We start from the raw sequence: 13,078 nt of genomic DNA on the forward strand, positions 1-13,078 counted from the left end.
CCCCATCCAGCTGCCTGCTTCGATCGGAGTGCGGAGCAGCTTCACTGAGCCCTTTGGAAAAGGGATGAGAGATGAGTGAGCAGGAGGGGAGGGGAGGTAGGGTAGAGAGGGTGGGCGTGTGTGCATGTGTCTGTGTGTGTAAGAGAGAGAGAAAGGAAGAGAGAGAGAGGGAGGCGCTGCATCAACCCGGCATACAGCAGCAGCAGCAGCAGGCTGGGCTTAGGGCTCTATTGTTCCCTGTTTTATTACTGCCAGACCTCGTTCTCGCTCATTAAGGATCCAAGAGAGAAAGAGAAACAGAGAGGACGAGGGGAACGAGTGGAGACCTCAGCCCCATTTGCCTGGGATTACTTCTTCTTGGATGCACTGGTGTGGACAAAGCAGAAGCAGAAAACACACACACGCACTTCGGTCCAGCTCCCTACCACGGGCCAGTCTTGTTTTTTTTTTTTTCCTCTTGACTGCATTGGGAACTGCAGTACTTGCCGTGCGGTGGCCATGGAACTGGCCAGCAGAGCTGTGGGGACGCTGGGGGTCTCAAGAGGGGCACCGCTCCCCTCTCTCTGGAGGATAGCGCTGCTCTTTCTCTCCATCTGGGAGATGGAGGCACAAACCACAGTGGAAACTAAACCCCTGTATATCTGGCAGACAGGTACGGTCCAGCCTCTACTGTTTCACTACATTCCCCCTTGGGTTCGGAGGGGGGGTTCTTGGAGAGTTGCTGTATGGATGTCCCATCCACTACTATGCTTGCAGTCTTGATGCAACATTAACATGCATGTTTGTGTAGCTTATAGCAGGGTGCAGGGACACATGGTCAACTTGCTCAAAGTATTCTGCTTTGAGGCTTCTGATTTGCAGTTACTGCATTGTTCATTTTTTAGGATTCCATTGAGCCTTTATTTAAAGCAAAAGTTTCTTTACCGAGCCTCTTTTCCTGCAGACATGCATGTGGCAGAGGTTGATGCATTGGAGCCATCTTGCTACTGTATAGTGAGGTAACATATTTACTGCAGTCCCTGAGGTGAATGTCTCTTTGCCCCCAGACTGGAGGTTAGAGGAGTGGGGCTGTGCTGACTGTCTTTTGGCTGTGCTTCCCCTGTTCTGGACTGAGGCAGCTGGGACTCCTCGGCTGCCCCGTGCTGCTATTGGACTCATTTATCACAGTTTGACATATGTGCAGTTCATGAGGAATGGTGTGTGCACTGTAGCTGCATGTGGGGCTTTTTCTGAGGGGGGCGGGAGCACGCTTCAGAGGATGCGGGGAAAACACTCCGTAGTACACCCAGCAGTAGCCTATTTACACATGGAGGTGATTTGTGGAAAAGTAACCCAGAGGTGGATGTTGATGAGTTAAAGGCAGAGTGTTGTGAGAACAGTAGCTTTACAGTGCAGGCAGCTGTGCGGTACAATAAAAGGCTCCCCATTGCTGCTGGTTTGGGTGGTGCCTCTCACCGGTCGAGGCTCATTCACTGCGAGAGAGCAGCACATGGTCAGGAGGACACAATGCTGGTGCATGGTCCAGTGAGCAGAGTGCAGAAGTGGGAGAAGGATAGGAGGATGGGAGCAGGAGTAGAGGGGATGGGTCCCCCGACACCCCCCAACAGGGGTGCCCTTTGGATGCAGCTGGAGATCAATGTTCTCTTACACTACTGTCTAATCTCTCTCTGTTTTCCTGGATCAATGTACTGGCTTCACTGGGATCCTGCAAACCCCCCTCCTTCCCTACCAGTGGGAGCTGATCAATGGGTATAGTCCTGACAATGCAGCTCAGCCTATATGGAATCAATTCTGGCTGTAGGTGGAGTCTAAAATGTAATCTATACATGTTAATAATCAGTGTCTGTGACATCCACCGTGTGCAGGACGTAATTACCCTCTTGCTACTCTAGTCCATTGGTAAATGCATTGAATGTTTGCTAAGAATTCAACATATGCATCATTGGTGTTTGTTTTGAATTGTGCACTTTATAGGGTAAAGTTGCAGTAACAACAGGGAGATTTCACTGTTGACTATGTCTGCTGTTATTGCATTGTCCAGTGGGCATGAGTGTTGGTATCGTTGATAGCACTGCTGTTATTTGATTGGTGAAATATCTGTTAGGGAGGGCACTGAAATTGTGTTTGTATTTTTTTTTCTTTTTACATGTCATGTTTCTGTCTAATCGTCCAGCATTGGTAATGTAAATATTTTCCAATTGAAGATATTAATTCCCTTTCCTTTAGTCCTGTGCAAGCAAAAGTTAGTGCAAGCGATTTTAAATTTTGCTACAGTATACTAGGCATCTCGATCCCAAAAAACTCAAATTCAAGCTCTGTTTACATTGTTTTTTGTTGCAACTTAAATGATTTTTGTTTCCCTCTTCTGACACTATTGTTGTTTACCAGCTTCATTGCTCACACCCTGTGCAAAGGAATGGAAATCCTATGGTATTATGTGCTATACCTCCCACCGTGCTAAGGCAGGGGAGGAGATTAAGGGTAGAGAAACCAGAGCAGATTGGCCAGACAAAGTTAACCTAGATACGGTATAGACATGTTTATGAGTGTCTCCTCTTGGCTTAAGTGTGTCGGCACTTGGCTCCCGGATGCTCGTTTGGCTCGCTGACAGGATACTGATGCTGAGATGAATGGTGATGGACCATGTTTGAATATTCGTGTGTCCTTGTCTTTGATTTGACATTTTTTGGTGAGATCCTGTCTTCGTCTCACAGTTCCAATCCTTCCCCACATGCTCAATGCAACAATCCATTAGGCTTTTTCCTCCACCTCAGCACCTTTCGTCTGGGAGGAAGGTGCAGGAGCAAAGAGGTTGTCTGTTGACATCTTTAAAAAGGAAATTTTTTTAGGGGATCGTAATATATGTATTTTCAGTGAATACTATATACCCACTCTTCTTGTACAGATAGGTGGCTGAAATTAGCCACAGGAGTAATGCGGGGGCTGGGGGTTCTCAAGAGACTCCTGTGCCCAGCAGTATGTGCGGAAGTGCCGAGGGAAAGAGTACAATTCACTAATGCTCTGTGGAAATATAAGTATTTAATCAATTTAATCATCCCCGTGGACCATTACAACAGCTGATGTGTAAGCAGGCCAAAAAGGCTAAATGAAACAATAACAGATGAGTCATGTTTGTCACATTACTCCCCCCACGCTACCTGCATATGTATGGAATTTGGAGCGATGTTTAATCTGGCAGTGTGTAATGTCTTGTTGGCAGAGGACTTGCTTGTATTGTCTTAGTGACTGGATTACAGAAGCCACAGACAGATGGTTGAGCGAATAGATTCCGTTTTCTCTCTGAGTGGAGACTACAGGATGTTCTCTTGGTTTTAGTGATGTCAGGGGTTAACCGTTAATGGTTAACTGCTGTTAACTTTACCGATTACATATATCAGTCTATAGGTTAATTTTGATGCTCTTCAGTTTGCTGTACTGTGCACCATCCGGATTTGGTGGGAGCTAGCGGCGTTGCTCAATCTGTGATTAATTGCCAATAGTAATGTGGTCCCCAAGAAGCCTGTCTCAAGAAGCCAGCAAGTTAGCGCCTTGGGCAAAAAAAAGTGTAAGTGTAGTAACATTTCCTGTCTGATATGGGTTTCCCAAATCCTCATTCTAAAATCAAGAATCTATATGTTATTATGTTGGACACAAGTTATCAAATGCTTTACTGAAAAGTCAAAAGTTTCAGCATGTGCACAACTTCAGTCATCATACTTGCAAAGATTTAAAGAGAAACATGGAGAAAGTTTCTCTTTTCAGTGGATGAATGCAAATACAAAATGCAGAGTGAAGCTCCAACGTCACAGTGAAGCAATACTAAAACCTTGTTGATTTCTCTGTTAGCTCAGTGTTTTTTCAACATTAAAGCTGTCATAAATGTGTAAGAACCACAGATAGCATTGGGAGGAGAGAGAGGTGATAGAGAGGAAACAGAAAGTAAAAGAGCGCTGGTGAGGGAAAGCACTAAAGGAGAAGGAGAGAGGTGTGAGACGGAAGGTCATGTTTTTTAGATACCATATCATTAAGTCAAAATCATCTTTCAATTAGAAATGTGGATGTATTGACAGCTAATCTGTTTTAACATTAATGATCATGATGAGCCACTGACAGAGGATGTGTCTTCAGGTTGCCCCATGAAAATTGGACATTCGAATTATCAGTCAGAGACCTTCAATCAACTGAGATTGCTTCGGATCAAGCAGTTTTGGGTTTTTTTTGCTGCAGATTTTGTTGTAGAGTGAGTGCTTTTGACTTTTACGTTGCTCTTTGGTGCAGATGGCTGCAGACATGCAGGCAGCAGCACGGAGGACGAGAGAGCAGAGATCTTCTGCTTAGAGGTGGGGAATTTACAGCTCACAGGAACTTAAAAGGATTCAGTCTCAGGCTTTTGTTTGATATCTAGTGGCGGCAATACATGTTGTTGCACATTAAAACCCATTGTTAACACATTTAGCTTGTTTACTATGTGACATGAATGCCACTGTCACAGTGAAAGTCCTGTAGAGCTCATTCAAATCTAATTTGATCTGCATAATTTTGAGTCGGGTACAGCACTAGTGTGTGTCTTCATGCACTTCATGAAAGCATGTGTTTGAGAAGGGAAGCTTTTAGAGTTGATAGACAAAGGGCAGATGCTTAGTTTTGATCCTCAGCAAAAATTTTGAGAGGATGTTGACCTGAAAGTGCATTTATGCACAACATTTTTGATGGCTTTGTGCCAGCAGCAGGTGGCAGTGCAGGTGGGTGGTGGATCAGTTTTTGTCACATTAAATCTTTGCACCAATCAACAACTGTTGTTTCCATTAGTCACTTGGGTCGAAAAAAATAAAGACTGAAAAGTCAGTGGCCTGAAAAACAACTTTTGCTGCTACATACTTTCAGGGCGCTCTTATTGATCTTTTCACTGCAGTCTGCTACCCATCATGTACACCACAGACGGGGCTTGATACTTCCTGGTACAGCGCAGGACAATAAAATTCGCTGCAGAGCTGAACAAGCTGGAGCAACGTCTGATGGTAATTAGTGGGGCAGTTCTCCTGCACAGACCCAGTCAGCCTCAGAAAGACCTAATGAATGGAGGCTATTTATGCCTGTTAAAACCACACACACACATACACACACCACAACAACAACACAGTGTCTCTGTATTGTCCTCATGCAGTGTGCAGCTCTGTTCAGACGCTCTGTGGCAGATGCTCATGTCCATGTGGTGCACAAAAGAAAGAAGAGGCTTCACCTCGAGTCACATGGCCCACTCTTTGTTCTTCCTCTGATGTCCCCATAGAACCCCCCCCCCCCCAAAAAACCCCCCCACCACCACCACCCTCTCCCTCTCTCAAGGTGACCTTTAACCTCTGAGCTGAGAGGGGTCTCGTGAGGCTATCAACAGTGAAAAGGAGGCGGGGGTGGAGGGTGAAATACAGCAGCTTCTCCATATCAAGTTGTCAAGTGCTTAATTCAGCCATTTACACCAGTAAATTTAATAAGCTCTAGCTGAAGTACAGATCAACTGATTTAAATTTTTTTTAAAGATGATACAGTGATAACACTATTCGTGTTTTAATTAAAGGTGCCAGTAATGTGTACATTTCAAATTGGTCTTATAAATACATTTAAATGAACAAATGTATTGTTCTGAACATCCCAAACCCAGTAAAATAAGAAGGAAATAAGAAAATACAGGCAGAGGGCCTCTGAAGATAAATATGCCACCACACACTTGTAGTGGTTCGTAAGTGATGGATGAGAGGGATTACGTTTGTTAACATAGTTTTAAGGGATATCCTGCAAAGTATAACCACTAAAGAGACTGATATTTTTCACAGGAGTTGGTGGAAAACAAAATAGAACTAAAAGGAAGTTGAACATTGGACTGTCAATTGTTAGTTCAACAGAAATTTTACCCAATCTTGTTGATTTTTATCTTGTTGTGGAGTTCTCCCTCTAATGTGGGGTCCGTGTGGGTAGTAAATGGGATGAAAAATGGGCCATATATAAGTGTCCACAGGTTCCATAATGGCCCTTTGCCAATCGTCCAAATGGGTGGGTTAAACCAAGTGGGATCCATCCAGATGGGTTATGCTTGGGATACCTGGGTACTAAATGGGTATGGACCCAAAAATGGGCATCTTATTTGGGGGCAACTCAGGTAAACCATGGCATGGGACCACTATAGAACCCATGGACAGTCCCATATGGGGCCCATTTTTCATCCCATTTACTACCCCATAGACCACACCTACAATTGTTGTCAGGAGAATGGTCTGTCTTAGTCAGATGCAAAAACTGATAGCACTTTCATCTTTACACAATCTATACGGAGCTGGTAGGGTAATGATATGTTTTCTTAAGTGTACCCCACTTTCATGTACACGACACATGTATGTGCTTACGCACACACCATAGGCATCACCATCTGGATGTAATAGCACAATACTGACGGTAACATTCAGAACCATGGACAGCGCCTTGTTAGACATAAAATTGTGTTTTGTGTCCCAAAATCCACCCAAAACTGTATAATAACACTGCAACTCAAGAGACTATCAAAACAGTCCATGTAATTAAAGGTTCAGGTTATGTTTCACCACATGTTGGGCAAAGGTTCCCTCCTGAGCTGCCCATTTCAGTTGGCTTCACCAGCATTTGCCCTGCTGAAGTAATGTTAACGTTAGGTCACAACAGTGCTCCTTCCTGCTTTTAGCCTACACTTATGTTTGGCCATTTTAATATTATCTTTATATCAAAATCCCCACGGTGTGCAACCAAAAATAACGTATGGTGCTTTTTTTTTTTTTTTAATTGAGTGGGACAGTGTGATAAACTTTGGCAGTGGGGATGGCCTGTCAAAAAATGGTAAATAACTTCTAAATTGATTCAGTTTAAAGAAAGACACACACAGGCAGGCAGATGTACACACATAAACACACAACTTTGCCATGTCCCCTGTCATAACTCATAAACCACTTTTCTTATGCAGGCATAGTGATGAGTGTTTTTGAGGTTATCCGTGTCTAAATGCATGAACCCTGGATGCATATGCTCATGTGGTCACAGCTATTGCAAAATTGCACTTTTATTACTCCATTGCAGTACCACTTTTCATCTAAACGTTTGAATACTTTTTTGACATTGCTTTGCAAAATAGTTGTTCTTACAGTAAGGTTGTCATTTTTCAAGCATTTTGCCCAACTCCGATAAAACTCTTGACTTTTAGATGTACCAGTTTCCAGCTTGTCACTCTACATAATGTTGTACAACATGTGAAAAACAGATAGTGAGTTGGTGTAAAACTAATCATTATTTACTGATCGATCCTCTCATTTCACTATGCCAGCGAACAAGCCTGTTTCCTCAAATGTCCAACTGTATTGATGGACCTTGGTTTGGGTAGCAGCATGTGCAGCTCCCGGGGATGAAATCTGTTGAAATTTCTCCTTTTTTTGAGCGCTGCTTGTGTTGAGCACCCCTTTCAATGAAAACATATGAATGTGATTAAATGGCATTTGTTGTTTTGAACAGACACTCGAGTGTCAGATTGGCCTGCGCATACGGAGCTGGAGGAGTGCTATCAAGGCATAATGGAGGCGGGTGAAATTATTTCTGTTTTCCCTGGGATTCATCAAGTGCCAAATTGCAGCCATTATGTTTTGTGGGTTTGAAGAAGCTGCATCCAGCTGTTCAATTCTGCCTGGCGGGCCACCCCAGTTGGAGGAGGGATGTCTGAGAGTGTGTGTGTGTGTGTATAAACACACACAGGTACATGAACTCAGTGCAGTGTCTTTGTCTTTCTCTCAGCCATCTGCTGTCTGTAATCGTCCCTGTAATCCCCATTAACATTAACATTAATTCTTATTCCTGCCTTTTCTTACTTGACAAGAAAAAAAATAATTTATAATCATTTAGTTCAGAATCTCAACACCCTCACAAAAGCTGAGTGACAGTGCATTTCATCTCGCACCCACCTCCTTGCTATTTTACGCTTCTTCTTTTATTTCTCACTCACACAAATAGCTACAGCAGCACCCATTCACACACACATACACACTGGGATGGGCTTTGTGCCGAGCGTGTGCATGTGTGTGTGGCGTGCCTCATTACTCCCAGTAAGAGGGCTGACAGTGGGGGAGGAGTGTTGCTGTCAGCACCCCACCTGCAGGCAGTGGACACGGGGAGGCTGAGTAATTACATGGGAGTGGTGCTTGTTTGATTCGGGTGCGACTCCACTGCATGGCTGCCACCTCGTCCGATAACTGACAAGAGGCCAGTTCAGACAAAATACACACTCAGGTTTCACTGATAAATGACTTAACAGGTGAGTGGGCTCACATTGGCAAAGTATTAACAAGATCACATGTCAACAGCTGGCGGCCCCTAGAGGTAGCAGTTTTTGCTACATCTACAATGAAAGTGTTGAGCAGGTTAAACAAAAAATTCTAGATAAATCGTGGGTATTCTTTGAACCTTTCTAGTTGTGGGGTTAAAACTATAATATCGGTCATAATGATAGAGGGAATAAAACTAAACAGGGTTCATCCTCTGGGGATCAGTAATGTTTCATCGTGTATTTCAGGAAAATCTGACATTTTTTGACTTGTCTTGTGTACAAAGATAAATATTAGTGGATATTAGTATTACTGGCACTAAGGTTCACCAGCTAGTTGCTGAAAAAATTACCAAAGTAATTAGAATTCGTTCTGTGTGGGAACATGAATCCCAGTCCGAAAGTTTGTAGTAAATCATCTAGTTGTTGATCTAGTTGTTCAGGGGATCCCAAAAATCATTAGGATACCTCTTCTGGAAAGCACCTGTCAAGCACATTTTATGCCAATCCATCAAGGAGATTTTGAGATATTTACTAGATTAATGGTCTGTGGACTGCATTATTCATCGCTTTTTTCGTCTTAGAGAGCATTTGAAGCTTTTGACACTACAGGCACAATTCCTCCATTCTCACGCACACATTCACACATGCTGCTCTCTGGTCATTAGGTAATTGAACAAGCACTCACACACCATGGGCACCATTAGAGGCAATCTGGGTACAGCATCTTGGCCAAGGACTCTTTGACATGAAGACTATGAGGGCCAAGGATTAAAAAAACTTGGCCAATGTCAGCCCCCATACATTGAAACACCAACCCCCTGATTGGTAAGCAACCTCTCTATGCACTGAGCCACAGCCGCCCTAGGATAAGTGGACTTCTTGATGGTGCTAGAGAAGTCAGGAATCACCAGAGTCTTTAAGATTCATTATCTGGGGACCATAAACCAAATTTCATTGCAATCTGTCCAATAAATAACCAAAAGAGCAACATTGCCATCCCTTGAGCCACATAGAAAAGAAAGACAAAGCAAAACAAAGAAATAGTTCTTTAACTGTCAGTAATGGCAAGTTTTGCTTTGTTAGAGCAATTTAAAATGTGTCAAAAAGATGGGACACTCTAACTAATTAGCCACTGCTGCAAGCATACTGATTTGACTTGACTCAGAGAAAACAATGTCATCTGTAGGTCCAGTTTTGCCGTCTCCTTGACTTTCACTCACTGAACTAATGAGTCTTCAGAGTCATTAGTCACCAAACCGATCCACATCTCTCGTCTATCACCCATCAAAACCCAGTATCCTAGTGTTTTCATCATAATATGGCTGCTCACTTAATTCAGGCCTAATCATGAAAAGACAGAGATAAGAGTGTAGGCAATTGGAGCAAGCAGTGATGGCCAAGGTGAAGTGCTGTTCATTGCCAAGCAACTGTGTGTTGTTGCAGCCAGTAGTACAGAACAATACCAGTCCAACTGACCACATTACAGCGATTAGTGTCTTCCTGCTTGCAGATAAACCCTTGTTTCCCTCTGGCTAACTCTTGCTCCCTGTGCGGCTTGATTAGCCCTGGGAAACGTGCTGGAGGATTGCACTAAGCAGCATAAAGAGCTTTTCATCAACCTGCTTCCTCCTCTCCATGCCATCCTCTGTTCGCGCTCACCTCCGGCTAACCCTCACCTGACATTTGATCTAAAACCTCAGACTCTGCGCTCAGTGTTGCATATCTTCAGTTCTTCAGATAGTAAACACATCTACAACCTACAAAAAATCTGAATGCATGTGTTCAAGCCAAATGCATGTTATTAATTTCACAAGCATTTTTTGTGTTAACCTTCCATTAAATGCATTCATTCTTTACCAAAGCCTCATCCTAACTTTAAAATTTACCTTAATCATATCCTTTAAAATGTGTTTTGATCAGTTCCATGGCTACTGTTTAAGGACATGTTATGTTTTCAAAATCTCATTTTTTTGCTTGGATTTAAGAAAACTCCCAACAAACTGAAGGACTTTTGATTATACAGTTAAAATGTACACATGGTAATTTTTTATTTTTTTTTTACTAATTTTGGGGTAACAAAAACATCAGAGCTGGGGCTGAACATCAATATCAATATGTATACGATACTGTCCCATGCAGTTGAAATTATAGCGCTGGATGCGATATCCAATGATCCACTGTCATTGATAAAAAGTGAAAATATTGATACATATTTTATGAAAATACATATGCGTAAAGTTATTTACTTTACATGAAGTTACATACAGTAGATTAGGTTTAGCAAAGTAAAATTATGTAGGTTTAGGAAAAGAAACATAGTCGAGTGCCGTCACATTACGTACTCAACATTACTTTTTGTAAGTATACGTATGAACGGTGCATGACAACAGCTTGCTGTGTTTCCATTTCGGCACAATCACAGCTCCTTCCTTTACATTCAAGCAGTCTTGCAGACAGGCAAAAAATGGCAAACAGCCAAGAAAGATACAGTGAGGATATTAATATTGTCTCATATCGAAACACCGCAGGACATATCTCAAACTCTTGTTTAAAAAAATACCTGCTTTTGTTGGTCTCAACTGTGGTCTGCTGCCATCTCACTTGGTGTTACGTCATCTACTATCTCCTTCTCCTCCTGATTAGAAGCTCTGCTCATTTACCTGTAATCTGAGGTTCATCTCATTAGAGATGTTGATATGATATTTATGTAATGTTAAAATGTTACAGATCCATGGTTTGCAAAAATGTACATTGCCAACATTTTATCCTTGCCACTGGTGCTGTATCTACACTATGAGGCTTTGCTGGCAGAACCTCAATGACTTGCACACACACACACACACACACACAGACACACACACACATATATATACACACACACATATTTACACAGATGTGGTAGATAGCACTATTTTAGTTCTGTGTGATGTATTATACATAGCCAAAGAGCTTACACAAGCAGAGACTCACCTCTGGCAGTCAAAACTGTGCAGCTACACAAATAAGAACACACATGCACACGCGTGCACACACACACACACACACACACACACACACACACACACACACACACACACGCATACATGCACTGAAGAAAAGAGAAATACTCTGATTTTGATTTGCACAGTAATTGAGAAAATACCCAATTACCATGGGTAGTAAATGAAAAAAAAATTATTTAGAGAGAAAAATATGTTTTATCCTGCCAACAACTCAGATACAGAGAAAGGAAATATGTTTCTGTTATTTTTGTTAATTACTATGGCTATGTCATGCAAACACATTTGATTGCAGTAGTGTGGACATGCGTGGTCCCCATTACATTTATTGAGCTCATTCATTCTCTCTGGGGGATGATTCCAAGTGATTTTGTTGAATGCCTTCACTTGTCATGGACTGGATTTCCATAAAAGTTGAAATGGACATGCATGGTCACCAGATAATTTTTATAGGGCAGCACTATCAGGTGAAAACCAAAATAAAACTGCCTACCAGCTTAAAGATCAAAAAGTTAAAATAAGTTAACTTTCAAAAATTGACTCTTTTTGGTGAGAATGTTCATACTTCTAAGTAGATGACCCCTTAATCTTTGACTCCTTTTTCCTAATGTCATGGTCAAGGTAAAAATGTTCTTTAACTACACTTGTGACAAGGCATTTTGAAAACTTCCAACCTTCTTTCTAATTATATCTTGTGAATATTCATTGTCTACAGATGATAAATCCTAATTTTTCAGATAAAAGAAATTGTTAACATGAAATTACATGTAGAATGAACCCTTTCAAGCCCAGTCACTTCCTGAGTTTTCATAACTGTCCATAATCGGGACAAACTGTCAACTTTGTACCCATGACTAATAAAACAATTGTCATGTTGCTATTTAAGTTACTTAGCATGTTCATACTCCCAAGGGGATGCACCTCTCTGAGTATCTGATCCCATGACCTTTCCATCAGTCCAAACTGGACTTTTTTGTACTCATCGAAGAAGAGCAAAACTCTCAGTAGGGTATATTATTTGTACTTTATAACATTTTGGAACTGTGGTGTGTCTTAAATACTGTATTACAACCTCTAGGGTGGGTTTAGACTTCTAGTCTTGTTTTGTAATTGAACTGAATTGAGTTTAGTTCAGTTAAGGGTGAGAAACAGAGAGGCAAATAGAAAGATATGAGATGTGAAATATTCCGTCTGTGTACTCGCAAATATCACTGAAACTCCCGTAAATAGAAGCACTTTAACTGCAGTCATCACTGTATTATTCATCAGGTCTTGCAGGCAGTGGCTCCCTGGAAGACACAAACACAGTTATACCAGTCATCCTCGGCCTAATGAGGCCCTGAGGACGCCACTAAAGTCAAAACACAGCCAGAGCCCAGCATGAGAGCTTTCTTTTCCACGATAGAAGAAGACACACTAACCCTTTAAAAAATGATGATGAGTAGTAAAACTAAAAGGAAGAGACACACACTGTCTTCTGAATGAGAGGTTAAATTCAGGTCCCAAGTCCTTGTATAAAATATACGCTGGCACTGTGTCACAGCAGTGCCACTATATATCTTTTCTTGCTCAATCTCAACACTCACTAGTAGCCTATTAAATCAGATGAGCGGGTGATGTTTCCTGAAAAGAGGAAGTGAATAGATTGATTACCAGTTGATCAGATTAATGAGAATCTTAGTAGCACCAGGGCCACATTTATCATCAATGCTGTTATGATTAATTAATGACTTTTGAAAACTTACCAGTT

General features: G+C 41.9%; 1 protein-coding gene across 1 annotated transcript in view; it reads left to right on the forward strand.

Moving 5' to 3' along the window:
* The first annotated feature begins 498 nt into the window (after positions 1-498).
* The window catches only part of thsd7aa (thrombospondin, type I, domain containing 7Aa), a 136,435-nt gene continuing 123,855 nt past the window's right edge, over positions 499-13,078 (forward strand). Inside the window, exon 1 of the mRNA XM_042506803.1 lies at positions 499-652. Coding sequence (XP_042362737.1) covers positions 499-652 — 154 coding nt within the window. The remainder of the gene's footprint in view (positions 653-13,078) is intronic.

Source organism: Plectropomus leopardus, chromosome 18 (genome assembly GCF_008729295.1).
Source record: "Plectropomus leopardus isolate mb chromosome 18, YSFRI_Pleo_2.0, whole genome shotgun sequence".
Lineage (NCBI taxonomy): Eukaryota > Metazoa > Chordata > Actinopteri > Perciformes > Serranidae > Plectropomus > Plectropomus leopardus.